Source organism: Oryctolagus cuniculus, chromosome 2 (assembly GCF_964237555.1).
Source record: "Oryctolagus cuniculus chromosome 2, mOryCun1.1, whole genome shotgun sequence".
Lineage (NCBI taxonomy): Eukaryota > Metazoa > Chordata > Mammalia > Lagomorpha > Leporidae > Oryctolagus > Oryctolagus cuniculus.
In genome coordinates this window covers 109,638-133,449 of record NC_091433.1, presented here as the reverse complement: position 1 = coordinate 133,449, position 23,812 = coordinate 109,638, and the positions used below count along the sequence as shown (strand labels likewise).

Here is a 23,812-nt window from a genome sequence, read left to right as displayed (position 1 = left end):
CTGCAGGCGCGGGAGGCAGCCACCTAGGGTAACCTCCCGGGTGGGCCCAGCCTGGGGCCTGCGGGGTCTGGCCACGCCGGGAGGAACTTCACCGACTGCGGGCACAGCAAGCTACTGTCCCGCGGGAGAAGCGGCGAGAAGACCTGGAGCCCCCCCACACCCCCAAAGCCCCCGTCTGAGCGCAGACTGCGTGCTCTGTGCCGCGCCACCTGCGTCCTCGGAGCCGGCGGCCCTGCCCGGTCAGGCTGACCGCGCGCCCACCGCCCACTGCGGCCCGTCTGAATCCTCTGCTGGCCGGAAGGCGCGAGAGGACTCGGACTGCGGCTCTCAGCGAGTGGGCGCGGGGCTGCTCCCCGCACACGGGCCCCACTTTCTACTTTGTACTAAGGACGGGACCGCACACAAGCAATCCAGCACCCAGGTGAGTGCCGGGCTGAACGGTCAGGACAAGGAAGCGCCAGGGTCGCGCCGGAGAGGGCGCCTTGGCTTCGGGGATCCTGCCCCCGCCTCGCGCACACTCGGGGCCCCCGCGCCAGCCGGATCCTGCCGCCGAGCCCGGCCCCTCCTCAGCCGCCCACGCCGAGGGCTTTCCCCGCCCCGCCCGCGGGCCAGGGGCCGGACGCACCGGTCGTGCAGCCGCCCCGCCCCGCCGGCCGGGTAGGAGGGGTCCGAGGGCTCCCGGAGCCCCGCCCCAGGCCCGGGCCCACGCACCGAGACTAGCTGAGGCCGCCGTGGGCGCGGGGCGGGCGTGCGGCGATGGCTGGGCCGGCGAGGACCGGGGAAGCGGGCGGCGACCGCGGGGCCGAGGCCGCGCCGCGGGGCTTCCACGCGCCCACCCCACGCCGCTGGCTCTTCCTGGGCGCGCTCAGCCTGCTCAGCGGCTCCAACGCCACGGTAGGGCGCCGTGGGGTGCGTGCGGCTGCTTCGGGCGCTGCTGTGCTTCCGGGACGCTGGGCAGCCGGCGCCTGTGTCCAGCCCGGCCCGCGCAGGCGGACTCGCGGGCACGGCCTGGGGCCTGTCTCCATCCCTGCTGGCTGGGCTGGAGGCTGCCGCCGCGGGGCTGGGCTGCGCGGTCCCCTGGCGCAGGCGCGGGCAGAGCGGGTGTCGGCCTGGGAGCTGTGCCCACCTAACCCTAACCCTAACCCTAACCCTAACCCTAAACCTAACCCTAACCCTCTGGACACGCCGATGCTGCCAGCTGTCTGGAGGGGACGAGAATCTCACCGTGACCCCTGGTGGCCCTGAGCCCTGGGTCACTCGCCCCAGGCTGCATCTGGTGGACAGCAGAGAAGGCTGGGGCGGGTACGGGGCTGCAGCAGATCTGTCCATCCAGGGAGCTGCAGCTCTGGGAAGGAGCCCCAGGAGCCACGGCCCTTCTGTGCTGGGGGAAGCCGGGAGGAGGCCGGGCTCTGAGCCTGGTCCTGAAGGAGGAAGAGGAGTCCTGGGAGGGTGTGGCCCCTTCCTGGGAGATAGACTCCTCTGAACTTGGATTGGCACCTGCCCAGGAGATGACTCACCTGAACTTGGATGGGCAGCACACCCACAACGCTCCCGTAGCCTGGGGGCCCTCTGCAGAGGCGGTACACCTGTAGTTTGCTGAATGCCTGGGACGTGAGGATGCCTACGGCTGGGGAAGGTGCCGGGGATGCTGCCACCTGCCCGCCGCCCACTCAGAGGGCGACAGCTGCATGTGGGCGAGGCCTGACCCCACTCCAGCAGCCCTCCCTGAGGGGTCACAGGTGCGGGGCAGCCTCACGGGGACCCCGGGTCCAGACCACACCTACAGTCTCATGGGACCCCAGGTCCAGGCCACACCAAGCCTCACGGGGACCCTGGGTCCACACCACAGCCTCACAGGGACCCTGGTCCAGGCTGTGCTGTGCACCCACAGTCTCCCGGGACCCCAGGTCCAGGCCACACTGTGCGCACATGATCCTGCACACCTGCTGACCCCACACTCCCTGGCTGGCTGGCCAAGCAGGGGCAGCAGGTGGCTGGGACAGGGCTGGGTGGGCGGTGACTCCCTTCCGCCCCACCTCCTGCAGCTGTGGCTCAGCTTTGCACCCGTGGCGGACACCATCGCCGCGCACTTCCTCCTGACCGTGGAGCAGATCAACTGGCTCTCAATGGTCTTCCTTGTGGTGTCCATCCCGGCCAGCGTGGCAGCCATCTGGGTTCTGGACTCTGTCGGGCTCCGTGAGGCGGTGAGTTGGCCCCCGCCACAGCCTGCGTGGCACAGGCCAGGTCCCCAGCACATGGGTGCCAGAGCCATGGTGCAGTCGGACCTGTGGGCAGCAGGGCAGGCAGTGGGGCAGTTGGAGGCACCTGGTGGGCTGGGCAGCTGTGCAGGTTGTGGGGGAGGGGAGGCACCGGGTGGGCTGGGCAGCAGGGCAGGCAGTGGGGCAGTTGGAGGTACCCTGGTGGGCTGGGCAGCTGTGCAGGTTGTGGGGGAGGGTGGAGTGTTGGGCACCGAGTGGGCTGGGCAGCTGTGCTGGTTGTGGGGGAGGGGAGGCACCCGGTGGGCTGGGCAGCAGGGCAGGCAGTGGGGCAGTTGGAGGTAGGGATACCCTGGTGGGCTGGGCAGCTGTGCAGGTTGTGGGGGAGGGTGGAGTGTTGGGCACCTGGTGGGCTGGGCAGCTGTGCTGGTTGTGGGGGAGGGTGGAGTGTTGGGCACCTGGTGGGCTGGGCAGCTGTGCAGGTTGTGGGGGAGGGAAGGCACCCGGTGGGCTGGGCAGCAGGGCAGGCAGTGGGGCAGTTGGAGGTAGGGATACCCTGGTGGGCTGGGCAGCTGTGCAGGTTGTGGGGGAGGGGAGAGCGTAGCCCAGTGGCATCTTCCTGGCCCGCTGCAGACTATCCTGGGTGCGTGGCTGAACTTTGCTGGGAGTGGGCTTCGGGCCTTGCCCTGCGTGGCCGTCGGGATCCCCCGCCCGTTTGCCTTCCTCATGGCGGGGCAGAGCCTCTGTGCCCTGGCCCAGACCCTGGTCATCTTCTCTCCGGCCAAGCTGGCCGCCTTGTGGTTTCCAGAGCGGCAGAGAGCCACAGCCAACATGATCGCCACCATGTGTGAGTGCCCGGCCCAGGGCCTGCCTCCTGGGCTCAGCTCCAGGCTCTGCTGTGGCGTCCTCTCTCCCGAGGTTTTCCCCGTGTCTGGGCCAAGGCCTGACCGCAGCTGGGCTGATGGCTTCTTTGTCCCTGTGCCCACAGCAAACCCCCTGGGCATCCTTGTGGCCAATGTGCTGTCGCCTGCTCTGGTCAAGAAGGGGGAGGACATCCCTTTGATGGTGAGGCACTCATGGGTGTCCCTGTGTGGTGTGCACGTGTGTGTCTGTGTGTGTTTGGTGTGCTCATGTGTTTCTGTGCTATGTTGTCTACACACCTGTGCTGTATGTCTCTGTGTGCATGTGTGGGTACCCCTGTGTGCCATGCCTGTCTGGGGACACAACATGGGTGCTTGTGAGGCCTGCTTCTCTTGGGGGTGTGCTGGTGGCCATTGGGTGGGTGAGCTGAGCCCAGGGAGGCTCTGCCTGGAATCCCCCAGGGCAGGGGAGGGTGGAACAGGGCAGGCTGGGGTTGGGGGGAGACAGGAAGGGGCAGGGGCAGGGGCAGGAAGATGTGGGGCGCCCAGAGCAGAGTGAACGTGTGCATAGCTGTATCCTCCAGGCCACCCGGTAACCCTACACTCTCCCGCAGCTCGGCATTTACATGGTCCCTGCTGGCCTCGCCTGCCTGCTGGCCACTACCTGCCTCTGGGGGACTGTGCCCCCCTCCCTGCCCTCTGCCGGGGCTGCCAGCCCCACCTCAGGGACGTTCCTGGATGGACTGAAGCTGGTGGGTGCAGGGGATTCCGGGGCGGGGCGGGCGGGGGCAGGTCCAGGGCCCTGGCTGAAGGCCCCGCCCTGCAGCTCGCCTGGAACAGGGCCTACATCGTCCTGGCTGTGTGCTACTGGGGCGGCGTGGGCATCTTCTCCAGCTTCCTGGCCCTCCTGGAGCAGATCCTCTGCGTGCACGGCTACTCCAGCGTGAGCGTGGGGCAATCCCGGGGAGTCGCTCGGCAGAGGCAGCAGACGCCTTGCCCCCCGCGTGGATGCTGGGTGCCGGGTGCACAGGCCGTCCCTTCCGCGCTGCTCTGAGCCCCAGCGTCCTGCCTGGGCCTCATGGCCTCCCCCCCCTCCAGGAGTTTTCTGGCCTCTGTGGGGCCCTCTTCATCCTGTCTGGGACCCTGGGGGCCCTGGTCCTCAGCCTGTATGTGGATCGGACCAAGCGTTTCACTGAGGCCATCAAGGTGGGCTTCTGCCTGACCTCCATGGCCTGCGTGGCCTTCGTGCTGGTGAGAGCCCCTCTCGCCCTGCAGGGCCCCTGGGTGGCAGCTGGGCCAGTGCTGCTTCAGGGTGGGCAGTGTATCCGACTACAGCCTCCGTGCCCTGCCCCCTCTCCCCAGGTGTCCCGGCTGCAGGGACAGCGCCTGGCACTGGCCACCGTCTGTTCCCTGTTTGGGCTCTTTGGCTTTGCAGTGGCGCCAGTGGCCACGGAGCTGGCGGTTGAGTGCTCCTACCCTGTGGGCGAGGGTGCTGCCGCGGGCCTGGCCTTCATACTGGGGTGAGTGCCCCAGCCACTCCCTGCCCTCCCTGGGCTGAGTGCCCCAGGCCCCTGGCCAGGGCTGTGTGCAGGCCTGAACCAGCAGGGGGAGAGGATGCAGCCCCCTCCCCAGGGGCGTCCCTGGTGGGGGCTGAGGCTATGTGTGTCCAGGCAGGCAGAGGGTGTGCTCTTCATGGTGCTGATGTCGGCACTGGCTGTGCGGCGCCCACAGTCCTCCTCATCCACCTGCCGGCTTGGCGAGGACCCGCTGGACTGGACAGGTGTGTGTCCCGAGCCTGGGGAATGGAGGCCAGGGGATCTGGAGCCCGGGGGGCCGCGCACCCTGTCGGCTCTCCACGGGGTGGGCTGGGCAGTTCAGGCATGGTGAGTGTAGCCAGAGACCCTGCTCAAAACCGGCCTTGAAATCTCTGGTGTGCATCATAGAATCAAGGAAACAGGAGAGACAGAGACTCCAAGGTGGAGATCTGAGAAGAAAAAAGAGGCAGACACAGAGAGAGAGAGACAGAGAGACCCAGAGACCTAGAGGAAGAGACTGGCACACAGCAAGGGAGAGACCCAGACCCGGAGGCCCAGCAGTGGGAAGGGCTGTGGGGAACCCTGGTCTTTGCTCCCCTGGGACTGGGAACGGCACTGTGTCCTTGGGGTCACTGTAGTCATGGACAGCCTGAGCTGTGGCTGAGGGGGCTTGGGCTGCTTTGGGCGGACTCTGGGGACAGCGGCACCTGTGTCCCCAGTGTCCCTACTGCTGATGGCTGGCATGTGCACCCTCTTCACCTGCATCCTGGTGCTCTTCTTCCACACCCCGTACCGGCGCTTGCAGGCTGAGTCCGACATGTCCACCTTCGCCCAGGACACGTCAGCAGCACAGGACCGGGCACCAGCTCTGGAACCATCCCCTGAGGCTCCGGCACCGTTGGTCCTGGAGTCGGGGGCCCAGGATACTTGGACGGCAGCCCAGGCCGGCTCAGAAAGGGCAGCGGGAGAGGCAGGCGGGGGCCAACATGGCTGTGCCTGCCACGGCTCAGAGCCAGCCACGGCACACCTGGGTCTGGCCAGATCAGACCCAGGGTGGCTGGTGCAGGTGCCGGCTGGGGGAGAAGGCTGTTGGGGGTTGAGCGCGGGGCAGAGTCCGGCCTGAACGGTGTGTGGAGGCCCTCGCTGGAAGGATCCCATGCGAGTGACCAGAGCCTCAGGCTGGAGCCCCGAGGGTGGGGCATTGTGGTCAGCCTGGGGTCCGTGCTGGTTGAACTGGCTGGCAGGCTCCTCCTCCCGAGGCCAAGCATGTAGCGCAGCACCTCGTAGCCCAGCTTGCGGCCGTGTGCACGGAGGTGAGTGCAGCATCTTGTCCACCGAGGGGCGGGAGTAAATCCCAGACACTGAAGCCGGCCTGGGTTCATTCCTGCACAGGGGCGTGGCGGTGGGGGGTCGACAGTGCTGCACAGACAGCTCAGGCTGTGTGCCTGAGCCCAGCCCCTGGTCCATCCCCGTGGCTGAGCCGGTCAGCAGGGGCCAGAGTCCAGCCCTCTGGGCCCTGGGGAGGCAGCAGTGTCGGGTGTGGGAGAGGTGGGGCCCCAGGAAGTGGGCGTGCTGGGTGCCGAGCCATGGGCGAGGCTCTGAGGGTGGCAATCCTGTGGCCCTGGCCACTCAGTGGCCTCCAGCCCCAACCAAATCCCTTGCAGCCAGTGCCTCCCCTCAGGCACGTGCCCAGGGCTGCTCTGTGGTCATCTTGTCAGCCTGGGATACCAGCAGGTGCTTGATGCTGCAGGCAGGAGGGGCGCCCAGTAGGGTGCTCTGGGCAGACCTGTGGGTGCTCTTCCTGCACCCTCACCCTCCACAGGGCAGGCCTGTGGCCCTGGGACATTGTGGCACCTGCTGGGACCCTGGTATCTTCACCCTGGAGGTTCCCAGGGGGCTTCTGACCAGGTCAGAGGCGCCTGGCACACAGCGCCCTCCACAAAAGGGGCCAAAGACACAGCCATCATCAGAGGGACACTGACCCCTGGTCAGTTGTCTGAGGGCTCAGGGTGGCCCCTGGAGGCCTGAAGCTGGAGTGAGGGGGATGTGGGCCAGGGTCCAGCACCCAGGGTCTCTGGGGCAGGGCAAGACCTGCCCCCCCTCCCCCCAGGAGCCCAGCACTCAGTTCTCGTTGATGCTGCCTGCCCAGAAGGCACTTCGGGACTCCTTTCCAGCTCCAGGGCAGGGCCAGGGCTCAGCAGCAGCCCCAAAGGTGCTGCTCGTTCCTCCTGGGGGTGACCGCTGTCTGGACCCCCAGCTGGCCAGCCCAGGGTGTGGGCAGGGAGCTGGCATCCCAGCCCACGGCTTCTCCAGTTGGGAAACGGGCATGTCGAGAACCACAACACCCAGGGCTGCTGAGGAGGGGCCATGCCCCCGGCACCCGCCCCTCAGCTTCTCCCCAGACAGGTCTCGGAACACGGTGAGGTGGATGGGCCCGGCCTCCCCGAGCATGGCGTCCAGCTTGTCCTCCTTGGCCTCGGGGTTACCTTGTGCAGACTGGGGCAGGGTCTCACACACCACCCCCGGTTAGGCAGTGGGGTCGCTGGGGCAGGGTCTCATCCCCCCCACCCGGTTAGGCAGTGGGGTCGCTGGGGCAGGGTCTCACCCCCCCACCCGGTGAGGCAGTGGGGTCGCTGGGGCAGGGTCTCACCCCCCCACCCGGTGAGGCAGTGGGGTCGCTGGGGCAGGGTCTCATCCCCCCCACCCAGTTAGGCAGTGGGGTCCCTGGGGCTGGTCTCACACCCGCCCCCGTTAGGCAGTGGGGTCGCTGGGGCAGGGTCTCACCCCCCCCCCCCGGTTAGGCAGTGGGGTCGCTGGGGCTGGTCTCACACACCACCCCCGGTTAGGCAGTGGGGTCGCTGGGGCAGGGTCTCACACACCCCCTCCCCGGTTAGGCAGTGGGGTCGCTGGGGCAGGGTCTCACACCCCCCCCGGTTAGGCAGTGGGGTCGCTGGGGCAGGGTCTCACCCCCCCCACCCGGTTAGGCAGTGGGGTTGCTGGGGCAGGGTCTCACCCCCCCCTCCCCGGTTAGGCAGTGGGGTCGCTGGGGCAGGGTCTCACACACCCCCTCCCCGGTTAGGCAGTGGGGTCGCTGGGGCAGGGTCTCACCCCCCCACCCGGTTAGGCAGTGGGGTCGCTGGGGCAGGGTCTCACCCCCCCACCCGGTTAGGCAGTGGGGTCGCTGGGGCAGGGTCTCACCCCCCCACCCGGTTAGGCAGTGGGGTCGCTGGGGCAGGGTCTCACCCCCCCCACCCGGTTAGGCAGTGGGGTCGCTGGGGCAGGGTCTCGCCACCCCCCCACCCGGTTAGGCAGTGGGGTCACTGGGGCAGGGTCTCACCCCCCCACCCGGTTAGGCAGTGGGGTCGCTGGGGCAGGGTCTCACCACCCCCCCCACCCGGTTAGGCAGTGGGGTCGCTGGGGCAGGGTCTCACCCGCCCCCCGGTTAGGCAATGGGGTCGCTGGGGCAGGGTCTCACACCCACCCGGCCTTGTTGGGTGTCTGCTGTTTCCACGGGCAGGGGGTTCTCCAGGAAGACCCCACAGTGCTGCGTGGCACTCAGCCTAGGTGAGGCAGCGAGTGAGGAGGACAGAGCCTGAGAATGGCTGGTCACCTGCGGCACCCCCACTTTGGAACTAGATGCTGCCCCAGCTCTCGGAGCAGAAGCCCCTGCCTTGGGCCAGGCCAGGAGCAGAGCCGCCCACGGTGGGCTGTCGCAGCAGGAAGCCCTGTGCTGGCTGCATTTGCTCGGAAAGGGCAGGGAGAGCAGGGCCCGGCCTGAGGGACAGGCCCCCCGCGCCCTCCCCTCCCACCTTCCAGGCCACCAATGCCAGGGCCTGCTGTGGTGTAGTGGGTACAGTGCAGCCTGTGACGTGACGCTGGCATCCCATGTGGGCACCGGTTCAAGTCCCAGCTGTTCCTCTTCTGATCCAGCTCTTGGCTGTGGCCTCGGAAAGCAGTGAAAGATGGCCCAAGTCCTTGGGCCCCTGCACCCTCGTGGGAGACCTGGAGGAAGCTCCTGGCTTCCAACTGGCCCGGCTCTGGCCGTTGCAGCCATCTGGGGAGTAAACCCGTGGATGGAAGCTCGATCTCTGCCTTTCAGACTGGCTAAGGCCGCCCACAGAGGTGCCAGCTCCCTCCTGAAGCCCCCCAGAGCCTATACCAGGTCTCTGTTTGGCAGCATCACCTACCCCATCCCTCCTGGGACACCCTCTGCCCGATCGGAACAGCCACAGTGGGGCAGGGGCCCCCCGGCTCAGCTGGGGAGGGGCCCGGCCGTGCCGCACTCTGCTTGGGACTCACCAAGGGGTGGAGGCGTCCTTAAGGTCCTCCTTGTCAGTGATGCTGTCTTCATTCTGGTCTGTGAGCATGAAGGCCTGGGTCACTGTGCAGCACCCCCAGGCTCACATGGGGGGAGCTCACCTCTCCACACTCCTGGATCTGGGTCTGCCCTCCCTTCTTCCCAGTCTCGCTGCTGGCCTGAGGCAAGAGTCCAGGAGACTTCACTGTCATGGCCTATGGGGCTGGAAGGGCCCCAGGCCTGCGTCCTGGGGAGGGGCAGCTGGAGCTGGGGCCAGGGAGCAGGATGGCTATGGCAGCCTCCCAGGCCCTGGGGCAAACAGGCCCTGTGGGTGGCCAGTCCTGGGCACCAGGACTTCCTGAGGGCCCAGCCCCTGCCTCATGCTGCCCTGGTTGCCATGCTAACACCCACACACTCGTGGACACGTTCAAATTGCACATACGTGCACACCCACAGTTCACACGCCTCTTCAGCTCACCATGCTGGGCTCTGGCCATCACCAGTCAGTCCCTCCTGCTCAGGCCCCAGGTCTCACTTTTTTTTTTTTTTTAGATGTATTAATTTATTTGAAAGGCACGCGCGCGCGCGCACACACACACACACGGGGGTGGGGGGGAGTCTTCCACCTGCTGGTTCACTCCCCTAATGGCCGCAAAGGCCAGAACTAGGCCGATCCGAAGCCAGGAGCTTCTTGTGGGTCTCCCACAAGTGGCTTTACCCACTGTGCCACAGCTCCTGCCTGGTCCCCCAGGACACCTCGGGTTTTGGCTGCCACTCCTTACAAGGACAGGGTTGGGGCCACCCCAGAGAGTGGACAACTGGACAGTGAGCATGGACTGCCCCTTCGCCCAGGCAAGGCCCTGTGAGTCTTCCCCAGGGCCTGGGAGGGCTGCATGCCCGCCTGGGACGGAGGAGCCCTTCCCAGAGCTGTGCAGAGCGGCGGCAGCAGGGTCACAAGGCATCCACAGAGCTGGTTCTGGAGCTCAGGCCACCGTCCTCCCCCCTGCCTTGGGGCCACCCATCCTGGCCTGGGGCGGGCAACTCCTTGCCCAGCTCACAGGGGTCGGATTTCTGGGGTGGAAGAGACCTGGAGATGATCAGGCTGATTGGAAGGCCTGAACTGTGACATCTGGCTGCTGGTGCCAGACGTGGGATGCCTTGGCCCAGGGAACAGGACCCAGGTGGCCACAGCCTGGAGGGAGGGGAACCAGGTTAGCCACAGCCTGGAGGGAGCAGGGATGGGGGTGCAGGGAGGGGCCCAGGGCAGCCACAGCCTGGAGGGAGCGGGAATGGGGGTGCAGGGAGGGGCCCAGGGCAGCCACAGCCTGGAGGGAGTGGGGATGGGGGTGCAGGGAGGGGCCCAGGGCAGCCACAGCCTGGAGGGAGTGGGGATGGGGGTGCAGGGAAGGGACCCAGCACAGCCTGGAGGGAGCAGGGATGGGGGTGCAGGGAAGGGACCCAGCACAGCCTGGAGGGAGCAGGGATGGGGGTGCAGGGAGGGGCCCAGGGCAGCCACAGCCTGGAGGGAGCGGGGATGGGGGTGCAGGGAGGGGAACCAGGGTAGCCATAGCCTGGAGGGTGCAGGGAGGGGCCCAGGGCAGCCACAGCCTGGAGGGAGCAGGGAGGGGCCCAGGGCAGCCACAGCCTGGAGGGAGCAGGACCCAAGCCAGTCACAGCTTGGGCTACAGGGAGCAGGGGGTGTGGCTGTGATACCTGGGCAGGGCTCCCCTGAACCACACCTGCCCAAGCTGGCATGGAGACAGGTACCTCCCCAGGTGCTGTAGCCCACAAGCCCCAGGCCCAGTGGGGGCTCCTGAGGCCCCTGAGGGGTCAGCCAGTGACCAGGTGTGGCTGCTGGGGTGCAGAGGGTAAGTTAGCTGCCATGAGCCTGGGGCAGGCTGAGGCAGCCCTTGCTGCCTGTCTGCTGGCCCTGCAGTTCGCTGTCCACTGGCAAACGTGTCCTTCCCACTCTGTGGGTGTGTGCGTGCCGGGAAGGGGTGCAGGGTGGTGTGTCCGGTGGCGCATCCGGCCTGCTTCTTGTCCCGGACCAGGACCCCAACTGGCAGGTGCTGAGGGTGTTGTAGGCAGGCGTACAGGATTAACCTGATTAGCTTTGTGAGCTAGAAGACCACGTCTTCACCAGCCCCTACCTGACCACACCTGTATGCCCACCTGCCAATCAGGGTAATTAACCACGCCCCTTTGGCAGTGGATTAAAGGGCTGAAACAGTGGCCCGGCCCTTTTTTGCCACTAGAGCTCTTTGTTGCCCCCCACCCCACTTTGGGGCGCGTGGCCTTTGGGCCGTCCACGCTGCTGCCCGTGGTAAGCTGTTAACAGCTGCACAAAACGCGTGCTGCACGTGGCTTTCGGCCTGCGGTCTGCCTGGTAGGGATTCCCACTTAACTTCCAGACTTCCCCTCACTCTCCTGTGCGTGTCTCTCCCTGAATAAAAAGCTCAAAAACTCACCATGCTGCCCGGTCTGTTTGTGCCAGTGTTCAGATTTCTTCTCTGAATACGAGGCAAGAGCCCACACAGCTTTTTTTTTTTTTTTTTTTTTTTTGACAGAGTGGACAGAGACACACAGAGAAAAGTCTTCCTTTTGACGTTGGTTCACCCTCCAATGGCCGCCACAGCTGGTGCACCGCGCTGATCTGATGGCAGGAGCCAGGTGCTTCTCCTGGTCTCCCATGGGGTGCAGGGCCCAAGCACTTGGGCCATCCTCCACTGCCCTCCCGGGCCACAGCAGAGAGCTGGCCTGGAAGAGAGGCAACCGGGACAGAATCCGGTGCCCCGACCGGGACTAGAACCTTGTGCCGGCGCCGCAGGTGGAGGATTAGCCTAGTGAGCCGCGGCGCTGGCCCCCACACAGCTTTTTAATTTCGAATTAGAGTCAGCAGCAGCCGTAACAAGGGCAGCCCTGGACGGGCATCCGCGCGGCTTGTGGTCACTCAGGGGAGAGGGGCTGGCGACCCCCGCCTCCCCATGAGCCCGAGAGGGTGGGAGCCCACCCGGCCATTCCCACAGGTGCGGCGGGCTCCCGCAGGCCCTGGCATCCTGAGCCCCCGACCTTGGGTCCTCCTGTGCCCCCCCCCCCCGCGCCCCACACTAATTTCTGACTCAAACCCGGCTCCTCTCCAGCCGAGGCTGCTTCTAAGGTGCAGGCAAACGGACACAGCTGAGCTGTCTGTGGGGGTGGGGGTCGGCCTGTGTCCACAGAGCGGGGTCAGGCTGAGGGCGGGGGGCGACCAGGAGGGCTTGGGGCCAGGCTCGGGGCGGGGGCCGCGGCTGGCCGCCGCGGACGGCGGGGCACCCGCGGCGCTCCGGGGCTGATTCGTATTCACCAGGTCCCGTGGACGGGCCGGGCAGCGCGGGGCCCCGCCGCGGGTGCGGGGACGACCGCGGGTGGCACAGACGGGCGGCTTCCCCGGGGAGACCGTAGTCCCCTCGCCCGGCCGGGCGCACACACGGCGGGTGGGCCTCCCGCCCGGACCCCGGGACCCCCCAGCAGACCGTGGGGCGTCTTCGCCGCTCGTGCCGTGACTCGCACGCAGCGGGTACGCGGACAGGTGCAGCCCGGGTTGCCACTCCACACGCCCACACCTGGGCCTGGCCGCCGCGCGTGCGTAATCGAAGCCCTTCTGCGCATGCACCGCACCCCTGACGTCATCCCTGGGGTGGCCGCCCCCTCCCCCGTCTTCCACTGTGGCGCATGCGCCTGTCCACCCACAGCCCTCCGCGTGACTTCCGTCGAGGGGCTGTGCTTCCGGTGCGAGGTCACGGACAAGATGGTGCCGCCGGTGCAGGTCTCTCCGCTCATCAAGGTGAACCGAGCTTTGCGGCCGCCGCCTGCGGACCCCGATCCTGCGGGCTGCGACTCCCGCACTCCGTGATCCCCGACCCCATGCCCTTGCCCGGTCCCCTGGCCTCAGGACCCTGGACCCCCCGACCCCGTGCCCTCCGCACCCCCGGGGTCCCATCGCACCCATCGTGTCCCCCGCGCTCCCCGTGTCTCTTCGCGTCCCCGGCCCCGTGCCCTCCGCGCCCCCCGTGTCCCCGCGCCCCACCCCCGGCCCCGCGGTGCGAGTCCTCCCGACGCCCTCTCCCGCAGCTCGGCCGCTACTCCGCGCTGTTTCTCGGCGTGGCCTACGGAGCCAAGCGACACAGTGAGTGACCGGCGTGCGGGGCGGGAGGGCGGGCGCGGGCCCCTGGCGCCCCCTCTGCGGCCTCACCGGAGCCCCCGCCGTCCCTCCAGGTTACCTGAAGCCCCGCGCAGAGGAGGAGAGGCGGCTGGCGGCGGCGGAGAAGCAGAAGCAGGATGAGCTGAAGCGCATCGCGAGGGAGCGGGCGGAAGGTACCGCGCCGCGCGGTCCCGGGGTGGGGGCGCGGGGCGGCTGGCCCTCGGCTGGGGGTGGGAAGCGCTCCCGAGGGCGCCCTAACTGCGGCCTTCCTCCCGCAGCCGAGGACGACAGCATCCTCAAGTGAGCGTCTCCTGGAGCCGAGCTGCGTTGCGGGAATAAAGCGAATGTGCGGTGCGAGCCTGGCTCCCTCCTTCCTGCGCGGCCTGGGGCGGGCGGGGAGCGGCCTCCAGTCTCCCGCGTGGCGCCGTCCCGGGGCCCTCCCGCACCCGGTACCGCGCACGGAGACAGCAGCTCGGTTTCTCTGACTTTATTCTGGATCTGCTTGGTCTACGCCCAGAGAGGCGGCCTCCGTGCGCCGGCCTCCTGCGCGCACTCGGACAGGTGCAGGCCCTTCCGGGCCTCCCGCGGCTGCGTCCACTTTACAAGTCACATCTGGCTTAGGTTTGTGAAAACACAAATCTTGGAGCAGTTCAACGCTGCTTCCTCTGGCGTCCTAACCTGACACCAGACGGCCAGACACGGAGCTGGGGGCTCTGCAGGTCCCAGGCCAGGTCCCGGGCGCGGCTCAGAGGATGCAGCAGGTGGAAGACTTGGGGGCCGGGCCCCCGTTGCAGATCTCTGTGCCACCTGCAAGAGGAGGGGAGGCCGTGAGCGGGGGCCACGCAGGCCACTGCCCCCACTTCCCTACTGCTGGAGTGACCTCTGCGGTCTCTGCAGGAGAGAGGGCGGAGCATGGCGGCTGGCCGGAGCCGATGAGCCGATTAGCCGGGGCTGGGCCTGCCTTAGTCTTGGCCCTGTTGTCTAGGGGAGTCGCCCCCCTGGCCAGGGCTCCCGTGCCCCTCGGGTTTGCGGCTTGGGTTCTGGGAGGCGCAGGGCTTTTCCTCAGTGTTGGTGAGAACTGATGGCCAGGAGTAGTGCAAGTGCTGGTTGGGCTGTGTCCACTCCCTGGGGCTGCGTCCTCCCTGAGTCCCTGCAAGGACTGGCAGTGCCCATGAGGGCTGCTCTGCCCTGCGGGGCCGGCCTTCCATACGTCCTCTGCGGGGCTCACTGGAGCCCCTTGGAGGGTCCCCACATCCACCCAGGGCCTCAGGGAGCCCGGACCTTTCTTGGGGGCCACCCGGTCCTCCTCCTTCTTCTTCTCTTCCTCCAGGGCCTTCACTTTGGCCTCGTACTCGTCCGCCAGCGCCTTCCACTCCTTCCTGTTGTTCTGCAGTCGGTCAAACATAGGCAGGATCTCCTCGTGGAACCGCGAGAACTCCTGGAGGGGGTGGAGCGATCACCAGGAGGCCACAGCCTTCCCAGCCCAAACCCTTGCAGGCCTGTCCGGCCTGGCCCACTGCCGGGCCTCCCTCTGGACAGAGCTGTCGGCGAGGGAGGGGCAGTGAGCGGGACGGTCGGTTTGTGTGAGAGGAAGCTCTGCGGGACACGGTTACTGCAGGCAGGGCTGGGCAGGACGCCCAGCGTCCCCTGACAGGAGATGGCATGTGGCGGAGGAGCCCACCCCACATGCCACACCTGCACGCATCACATGTGCACACACACCCACATCACACGTACGTGACTCAGCACTGCACGTGTACACGCATCACATGAGCATGTGATCTGCACATACCAGCTGTGCAGGTGGCTGCCTGTACTCGCACAAACCACGACTACACTTTACATGTATGCACACATGCGTGTATGCATCACAGGTACGGGCTTCATGGCTGCATACGTCACATCACATGTGAACGTGTGTTGAGGAGGATGGAGTACGAACCTAGCAGGCTTTGGCCCCCCTCAGCCCTGCTTCAGATGTGGGTGGAGCCCACCTCAGTCCCCCCTAGATCCTACTTCAGATGTGGGTGGAGCCCACCTCTGTGCCCCCCTCAGCCCTGCTTCAGATGTGGGTGGAGCCCACCTCTGTGCCCCCCTCAGTCCTACTTCAGATGTGGGTGGAGCCCACCTCTGTCCCCCCTCAGCCCTGTCGCTCCCCCTCTTCGTGGAGGAACGACACAGGACCCTGCGCTGTTCTTTCGTCTGCTCGGCCCTCCCCGGGTTTGCTGCTGGTCCTTCCCGGGTTGGCTACTATCCCTTCCACCTCCGTGGAAGGGCGGTTCCCCCTGGCCACATTCCCCACTTCTGCAGGGGAGCGGCACACCGCCGGCCGGCTCTCTGGGGGGCTGCACAGGTGTTCCCTCAGATGTTCCCCTTAGATGTTCCTGGTGCATGCCGTCTCTCTCCTCCTTTATAGTCCTCCTCCGCCAATCCTAACTCGGCTGCCCACACGCCGAGTACGCTGCTCTCCTCCAATCAGTAGCAAGTCCTACAGTTTATTGGTTGAACTGGAGGCAGCTGTGCAGAAGCTGTTTACTTCTCTCCCAGCGCCATATTGTGGGAGAGCAGATGCATAGAATAAGTCTTAATTCCAGTAACTCAGTCCAGTCCGGATTGCTCCCCACAGATCCCCCTTTCTTTTTATTTTTGGCGTTGATACGCGCCTGTCTTCGGTGTCCCGCGGCACACACTCTGCTCTACTTGCTAGAGTTGCTACAGGTTCTTACAAGTCCTATCAATCAGGCAAACCGAATCCGGGCCCTCTCTTCGCCATGTTGTGAGGAGGTTTTTAGGCGCTGATGCGTGCCTGTGTTCGGTGACCTGCGGCTCACACTCTGGTCGAGCCGCCTGCTGGCGCTTACCGCCTTAATCAGGCAGACCGAATCCAAGCCTCCTAATTGTTGTATTGTGGGGAGGCCTTACTGATGTTAATTCGTGCCTGTCTTCGGTGACCTGCGGCGCATAAGCTGCTAGCCGCCGCAGGTGCTCATCGCCTCACTTAATCAGGCAGACCGAATCCAAGCTTTCTCATTGCCATGTTGAGGGGAGGCCTTTCTATTTCTCTCTTTCTCTATCTCCGGGCATTCCTATTTCTCCCATTTTACTTCTATCTTCCAGCATTCCTATTTCTCTCATTTTACTTTTAAACTTCTGTTTCTCTTATCCCCGCGGCTTCCCGGCTGCGCCCGCCCCGAGGCTGCTTCTCGGCAGCTTTCCGGCTCTGAGCCGCTTCAGCCCGCGCCTCTCTCATCTGCGCGGCTCGGCTTTGTGCGCACACTCCGCGGTCTCTGCGCTAGCCCCGCGTTCCCTATGTACTTGAGCCCCGCACGCTCTGTCTGCGCGCGGCAGCCTCCACGAGTCACACAGCGTAGCTTACGTGTCCGCCACTAGCATTCAATCTAAGTTCCCCGGGCTAGCCTGGCGAATTCAACCCAGCTCACGTTTCCGCCCCACGATCTGGCTTCCCGTCCTTTGCTCCCCGGGCTAATCAGACGGATCCCAACCAGGCTTACGTTTCCGCTTCTGGTTTTAACTTTTCGCCCCCTATTCCCGGGCTAACTTGAGAATCCCAAAGTGGCTTTCGTCTCCGCCTTGGCCTGCCCCCCGCGGCTTCAATTTCCCTAACATTTTTCTCTACCCGGTATGTTTCCCCAAGCTTTCCTCCAACAATATTCCTCCCTCATTTCTCCTGGCCTCTCCCCACAGTCCGCATCCGAGTCTGTTTGTTCTAGCTTTCACTTTCGCTTTCGACCTTAGAGATTTCTCCCAGCTTCCCCCTGTAGTCCGTATCTGAATCTATGCCTAGGCTTTCAACAGCTTCCTCCGGCACCTCTTTCGTCCGGCTTTTCCCTAGGCTGTTTGCTAGTCTCTCTCTCCGATATTTTCCCTAGACTGTTTGCTAGTCTCTCTCTCCGATATTTTCCCAGTTCTTCCCGTTTCTTCCCTCCTAAGTTTCCTATCCGTCCTAGGTTTCCTATCCGAGTCACGGCACCATTATGTCGCTCCCCCTCTTCGTGGAGGAACGACACAGGACCCTGCGCTGTTCTTTGGTCTGCTTGGCCCTCCCCGGGTTTGCTGCTGGTTCTTCCCGGGTTGGCTACTATCCCTTCCACCTCCGTGGAAGGGCGGTTCCCCCTGGCCACATTCCCCACTTCTGCAGGGGAGCGGCACACCGCCGGCCGGCTTTCTGGGGGGCTGCACAGGTGTTCCCTCAGATGTTCCCCTTAGATGTTCCTGGTGCATGCCGTCTCTCTCCTCCTTTATAGTCCTCCTCCGCCAATCCTAACTCGGCTGCCCACACGCCGAGTATGCTGCTCTCCTCCAATCAGTAGCAAGTCCTACAGTTTATTGGTTGAACTGGAGGCAGCTGTGCAGAAGCTGTTTACTTCTCTCCCAGCGCCATATTGTGGGAGAGCAGATGCATAGAATAAGTCTTAATTCCAGTAACTCAGTCCAGTCCGGATTGCTCCCCACAAGCCCTGCTTCAGATGTGGGTGGAGCCCACCTCTGTGCCCCCCTCAGCCCTGCTTCAGATGTGGGTGGAGCCCACCTCTGTGCCCCCCTCAGTCCTACTTCAGATGTGGGTGGAGCCCACCTCTGGGCCCCCCTCAGCCCTGCTTCAGATGTGGGTAGAGCCCACCTCTGTGCCCCCCTCAGCCCTGCTTCAGATGTGGGTGGAGCCCACCTCTGTGCCCCCCTGCCCTGAGGACCCCACAGCCCCTCCCTGCCCCAGCCAGCTCTGCGTACCTTGTATACAAACGTGCACACAAAGTCGATGAAGCCGACTTGCAGCTTGGGGAGCTCGGCCGCCTTGTTCCGGTCCATCATGGGCTTTTGAGGGGAAGCAGAGGCAGGTGACCAGACAGCCACGTCCTTGGGTCCTGGGGGACCTTGCTTGGCCCCTGACTACAGCTCTGATGATCACGGAGGCACATGACCAGAGCCCAAGGGTGAAGCTGGAACCTCGCCTAGGGGACCCCGCCTGCCCCAACAGGCACTGGTCCTCAGATGCCAAGAGCCAGGACACCGCCTCCCTGTGGTCAGCTGTCCAAGGGGGGCTCCGTCCCAGGTGCCCTGAGCCCCGGGGCACTGTGCTCAGCTCTAGGTGGGGGCACGGTCACCCGGCTGGCCAGGCCCTCGCCTGCACAAGCCCACAGAGCTGAGGAGCTGTCTTTGCTGCGGATGAACGGTGCCCTGGTGCCAGGGATGTGTATATGAGGGCTCCAGGGGCCAGAGATGGGGTGAGCTGGGCTGCCTACCCCTCCACCCCAGCTGGTCACGCCCCCTTCGCTGCCCAGCCTGCATCTGGCCTCTGGCCCTCGACATTGCCCTTGGGAGGCAAAGCCCTTTCCTTTGGCACATGTGGGGCTGGGTCAGGCTGTGCTGCCTTGTGCCCGGCCCAGAGCCGGGTGCCAGGCCCTCTGCTGGCCTGTGCGGCTCTGGCGTGGAGCTGCAGTCCCTGCTCCCCCACTTTCCACAACTCGCATCTCCCACGTCATTCATCACCCAGCCCTGCATTGCCCACAGCTTCGCCCAGAAGTGAGGTTTGGACCCAAGGCCGGGGAGCCAGGGTCAGAGGCTCCGAGGGACCCGGTGGAGGCCGAGTGCCCGGCCGGGGCAGAAGCTGCAGCACTCACAATGGGCTGCTGGTCCAGGACGGTCCTTTCCAAGTCTCCTTGTTCCCAGAACTCAGCAGCGACCAGAAGAGCCACCTGGGGACAGATGGGGGACAGCCAAGCCCTCCGCACCGGCCCTGCCCTGCCCAACCCCTCCAGGTCGGGCTGGGGTGGGGGGCACCCGCAACACCACCGCCCTGCCGCCCACGTGGGGTCCTGACCTTGCTCTGGACTTCCCAGGGCTTGGTGATGGCGGACAGGTCACAGGCCGTCATCATCATGGCCCTGCGAGCACAGCAGAGCCCACACTCAGCGAGGCGGCGGCAGGGAAGTCAGACGCGTGACGGCAGGCGGCTGCTCCCGGGACACCGCGGGGGACCCCCTCCCGGCTGCTCCTGCCCCCCCGGACGCTGCGGGGGACCCCTCCCGGCTGCTCCTGCCCCCCCGGACACCGCGGGGGACCCCCTCCCGGCGGCTCCTGGCCCCCCCGGACGCCGCGGGGGACCCCTCCCGGCTGCTCCTGGCTCCCCGGACGCCGCGGGGGACCCCCTCCCGGCGGCTCCTGCCCCCCCGGACACCGCGGGGGACCCCTCCCGGCGGCTCCTGGCCCCCCCGGACACCGCGGGGGACACCTCCCGGCTGCTCCTGCCCCCCGGACGCCGCGGGGGACCCCCTCCCGGCGGCTCCTGCCCCCCGGATGCCGCGGGGGACCCCCTCCCGGCGGCTCCCAGTCCCCGGACACCGCGGCGGACCCCCTCCCGGCGGCTCCTGCCCCCCGGATGCCGCGGGGGACCCCTCCCGGCGGCTCCCAGTCCCCGGACACCGCGGCGGACCCATGTGGCTCACATGACGATCTCCTTCCGCGTGGTCTCCAGCGACAGGTACTCCACCCAGCTCTTCTTGTCCTCGTAGTTCTTAGACTCGTCCACGATCTTCTGGAACATTGTCCTCTTCCTGGGCCCGCAGCCGGGGCGGGGAGAGGGGAGGGGGCGGAGAGGCGGGGAGCCGAGGCTGGAGTCACCCCGGGGGTCCCGCCCCGCCCCCCGCAGGGACCCCAGAGCCTCCAAAGCCCGGGGCATCACCCCCACCCGCCACTAGCGTGACCCCTCCCCCAGCACGGCCCCGCCCCTGCAGGGAGGGGCGCGCACTTGAAGTAGAGCGCCAGGTCGGTGGCGATGATGGCGATGTCCATGAGGTGGATCACGTGCTCGTGCTGCCGCCGGTTCAGGTTCTGGTAGATGTTGAGGCTCTACGAGAGGCTGGCGTCAGCCGGGGCAGCCGGCGCCCCCACTGTCCCCGTGACCGGTCCTGGCGCTTGGGCGGACCCCGATCTGCCCCCGGGTTCTGTCCCCACACGTGCTGCAGGACCCTGGGTCGGGCCTGCACCCTGCGTGGCCTCTTCACCACAGCAGCCACCGGGTGCCCTCTGCTGCCTCTGGGTCCTGACCTGGTGACTGCCCTGCCAGGGGCAGGGCCGAGGAGGGCCGGCTCTATAGGACACCCGCTGCCCACCCTGCACCGGTGGTCTCAGGCCACTGCCTCCCCACGAGGGGCACAGCTAGCCGCTGGCCTCATCCTCACACGGAGCCCTGGGGTCTCCCTTGGCCAGGGCCATGCAGACCCTGATGGCCGGAAGTGAAGACACAGACCTCCTCGGACAGAAGGAACTTCCCAAACTCCAGGTGGTGCCGTTCCAGGATCGAGGAGCCGTGGAGCTTGGCCAAGGGGTTCTGGGACCTGCCACACGTGCCATGGAAAACGAGCTTGGAGGAGCGGCCGGGACTGCCGGCTCCAGCCCTCCCTGGGTGCTGTATGGCCATCGGCAGCAAGTCAGGTCCCCCTCAGGGTGTGGTGACTCCCAGCCCACCCAGCCAGGGGCCTACTTCATCTGGTACAGGTTGTTGGTGCCGCGGTGGTCGATGTCATGGCACAGGCCGGCTGTCACCATGGCGAAGGCCTCCAGGTCAGTGTAGTAGCTCTTTAGCTTGCCCGTCTGAGGGGTGGGGGCAGCACACGGGGACGTGAGGAGGGGGAGCTGGGCCCCTGCCTGTCCACCACAGTGTGGGTGGGGATGAACCGGACAGAGGCCCCTGCCTCCACCCCCCACCAAAGGCCCGAGTGAGACTGGGGCCCCCGTCTGCCCGTGGAGGTCCCTGTGCTGCACCTGCCCCCCCCCCACTGCAGGTCTGGGTCTGACTCGGGGTCCCCATCTGCTTGCCCGCATACCCACCATGAGCAGCGTGAACATGGTCTGGGCCACGTTGAAGCCGTGGCGCCAGTTGTGGTAGGTGATCCTGCGATAGGCTTTGCTGACGGAGAACAGGAACCGCACCAGGACCTGGGGGAGCACACAGGCTCTGGGCCCAGCCCCACCCTGTCACCAGCCCTAGGGGAGCGGGTCGTGGAGGGGTGCAAGAGGCCTGGGCCGGGCAGGAGCCAAGAGCAGCCCCACTGGGACAGGATAGCCGTCCTGGGCAAGGCTGGGAGACAGGTGTGGGCAGCGGGGGCCTCAGCTATGTCCAGTGCAACATTCAGGGTCAGAAAACAGACTTTTCTCTCATTCTGCTAACTTGTGCATGTGTACTGTTTCCTCTTTGTGTTTAGCAAAATGTCCTTCACTGTGTGGTGTCCTCTCTGAGCTCGGAGCTGTGGGAGCAGGCGGAGAAAACCTGGGCAGGGGCTGGGGGGCAGAGCAAGGAAGCCCACCTGCCAGGCCTGGGGCTCTACTGCCACCTGGAGTCCGCCTCACAGGGACCTCCTGACGGGCCCCTCGGAAAATTTCCACTCCTGCTACCCCGTCTTCCCTCCTCTACCCACCTGGCGTTCACTCCAGACAGACTTGCTGTGTTTGCCCCAAAACCTTCTTGTGGAACCTGGAGCCTCCAGCCATGTCCCCTTCACCTCCTGGGGTGCTGAGACACCCCCTCCCCAGCCACGCCCCTCCCACCTCTGGGAGTTGGGACCCTGACCATGCCCCTCCCACCTCCTGGGGCTCTGAGACACGCACCCAACCATGCCCTTCACACCTCCTGGGGCTCTGAGACACCCCTCAACCATGCCCCTCCCACCTCCTGGGGCTCTGAGACACCCCCCCAACCACGCCCCTCCCACCTCCTAGGGGATCTGGAACTTGCGGACCACGCCCCTCCCACCTCTGGGGGTCGGGACCCTGACGCCTCCACTTCTACCTCCTGGAGGCTGGGAACCTGACCACGCCCCTCACACCTCCTGGGGCTCTGAGACACCCCCCAACCATGCCCCTCCCACCTCCTGGGGCTCTGAGACACCCCCCAACCATGCCCCTCCCACCTCCTGGGGCTCTGAGACACCCCCCAACCATGCCCCTCCCACCTCCTGGGGCTCTGAGACACCCCCCCAACCATGCCCCTCCCACCTCCTAGGGGATCTGGAACTTGTGGACCACGCCCCTCCCACCTCTGGGGGTCGGGACTCTGATCCCTCCCCTTTACCTCCTGGAAGCTGGGAACCTGACCACGCCCCTCCCACCTCTGGGGGTCGGGACTCTGGCCCCTCCCCTTTACCTCCTGGAGGCTGGGACCTGACCACGCCCCTCCCACCTCTGGGGGTCGGGACTCTGGCCCCTCCCCTTTACCTCCTGGAGGCTGGGACCTGACCACGCCCCTCCCACCTCTGGGGGTCGGGACTCCGGCCCCTCCCCTTTACCTCCTGGAGGCTGGGACCTGACCACGCCCCTCCCACCTCTGGGGGTCGGGACTCCGGCCCCTCCCCTTTACCTCCTGGAGGCTGGGACCTGACCACGCCCCTCCCACCTCTGGGGGTCGGGACTCTGGCCCCTCCCCTTTACCTCCTGGAGGCTGGGACCTGACCACGCCCCTCCCACCTCTGGGGGTCGGGACTCTGGCCCCGCCCCTTTACCTCCTGGAGGCTGGGACCTGACCACGCCCCTCCCACCTCTGGGGGCCGGGACTCTGGCCCCTCCCCTTTACCTCCTGGAGGCTGGGACCTGACCACGCCCCTCCCACCTCTGGGGGCCGGGACTCTGGCCCCGCCCCTTTACCTCCTGGAGGCTGGGACCTGACCACGCCCCTCCCACCTCTGGGGGCCGGGACTCTGGCCCCGCCCCTTTACCTCCTGGGGGATCTGGAACTTGCGGACCACGCCCCTCCCACCTCTGGGGGTCAGGACTCTGGCCCCGCCCCTTTACCTCCTGGAGGCTGGGACCTGACCACGCCCCTCCCACCTCTGGGGGCCGGGACTCTGGCCCCTCCCCTTTACCTCCTGGAGGCTGGGACCTGACCACGCCCCTCCCACCTCTGGGGGCCGGGACTCTGGCCCCGCCCCTTTACCTCCTGGGGGATCTGGAACTTGCGGACCACGCCCCTCCCACCTCTGGGGGCCGGGACTCTGGCCCCGCCCCTTTACCTCCTGGGGGATCTGGAACTTGCGGACCACGCCCCTCCCACCTCTGGGGGCCGGGACTCTGGCCCCGCCCCTTTACCTCCTGGAGGCTGGGACCTGACCACGCCCCTCCCACCTCTGGGGGCCGGGACTCTGGCCCCGCCCCTTTACCTCCTGGGGGATCTGGAACTTGCGGACCACGCCCCTCCCACCTCTGGGGGCCGGGACTCTGGCCCCGCCCCTTTACCTCCTGGGGGATCTGGAACTTGCGGACCACGCCCCTCCCACCTCTGGGGGCCGGGACTCTGGCCCCTCCCCTTTACCTCCTGGAGGCTGGGACCTGACCACGCCCCTCCCACCTCTGGGGGCCGGGACTCTGGCCCCGCCCCTTTACCTCCTGGGGGATCTGGAACTTGCGGACCACGCCCCTCCCACCTCTGGGGGCCGGGACTCTGGCCCCTCCCCTTTACCTCCTGGAGGCTGGGACCTGACCACGCCCCTCCCACCTCTGGGGGCCGGGACTCTGGCCCCGCCCCTTTACCTCCTGGGGGATCTGGAACTTGCGGACCACGCCCCTCCCACCTCTGGGGGCCGGGACTCTGGCCCCTCCCCTTTACCTCCTGGAGGCTGGGACCTGACCACGCCCCTCCCACCTCTGGGGGCCGGGACTCCGGCCCCGCCCCTTTACCTCCTGGAGGCTGGGACCTGACCACGCCCCTCCCACCTCTG

General features: G+C 66.6%; 3 protein-coding genes across 11 annotated transcripts in view; 2 read left to right on the top strand and 1 right to left on the bottom strand.

Moving 5' to 3' along the window:
- Positions 1-626: 626 nt before the first annotated feature.
- SLC49A3 (solute carrier family 49 member 3) lies at positions 627-11,375 on the top strand. Of its 8 annotated transcripts, none has more exons than XM_051828018.2 (10): positions 636-894; positions 2,046-2,204; positions 2,850-3,063; positions 3,205-3,281; positions 3,691-3,828; positions 3,903-4,019; positions 4,175-4,282; positions 4,439-4,596; positions 4,747-4,856; positions 5,331-11,375. In XM_051828018.2, the coding sequence occupies exons 1-10, from the start codon at positions 757-759 to the stop codon at positions 5,732-5,734; spliced, it is 1,623 nt and encodes a 540-aa protein (XP_051683978.2). In that variant the 5' UTR covers positions 636-756; the 3' UTR covers positions 5,735-11,375. The 8 variants fall into 8 exon arrangements, with proteins under 8 accessions (XP_051683981.2, XP_051683975.2, XP_051683978.2 ...); XM_051828017.2 differs by having other exon boundaries at positions 637-894; positions 4,175-4,327; XM_051828021.2 differs by having other exon boundaries at positions 627-894; positions 4,175-4,596; positions 5,417-5,551.
- Positions 11,376-12,577: 1,202 nt separating this feature from the next.
- Positions 12,578-13,445, top strand: ATP5ME (ATP synthase membrane subunit e). The gene is made up of 4 exons (XM_051828023.2): positions 12,578-12,731; positions 13,019-13,073; positions 13,163-13,261; positions 13,367-13,445. Exons 1-4 carry the CDS (start codon positions 12,696-12,698, stop codon positions 13,390-13,392), a joined length of 216 nt encoding a protein of 71 aa, XP_051683983.1. The 5' UTR covers positions 12,578-12,695; the 3' UTR covers positions 13,393-13,445.
- Positions 13,446-13,560: 115 nt separating this feature from the next.
- PDE6B (phosphodiesterase 6B) overlaps positions 13,561-23,812 on the bottom strand; it is a 42,898-nt gene continuing 32,646 nt past the window's right edge. For both annotated transcript variants that reach the window (XM_070067931.1, XM_070067932.1), the window contains exons 13-22: positions 20,934-21,041; positions 20,587-20,696; positions 20,353-20,440; positions 19,852-19,952; positions 19,550-19,657; positions 18,925-18,988; positions 18,725-18,799; positions 17,835-17,918; positions 14,370-14,526; positions 13,561-13,895 (exon numbers count right to left, since the gene is read on the bottom strand). In XM_070067931.1, the coding sequence (XP_069924032.1) occupies positions 13,834-13,895; positions 14,370-14,526; positions 17,835-17,918; positions 18,725-18,799; positions 18,925-18,988; positions 19,550-19,657; positions 19,852-19,952; positions 20,353-20,440; positions 20,587-20,696; positions 20,934-21,041 (957 nt within the window). In that variant the 3' untranslated portion in view covers positions 13,561-13,833. The remainder of the gene's footprint in view (positions 13,896-14,369; positions 14,527-17,834; positions 17,919-18,724; positions 18,800-18,924; positions 18,989-19,549; positions 19,658-19,851; positions 19,953-20,352; positions 20,441-20,586; positions 20,697-20,933; positions 21,042-23,812) is intronic.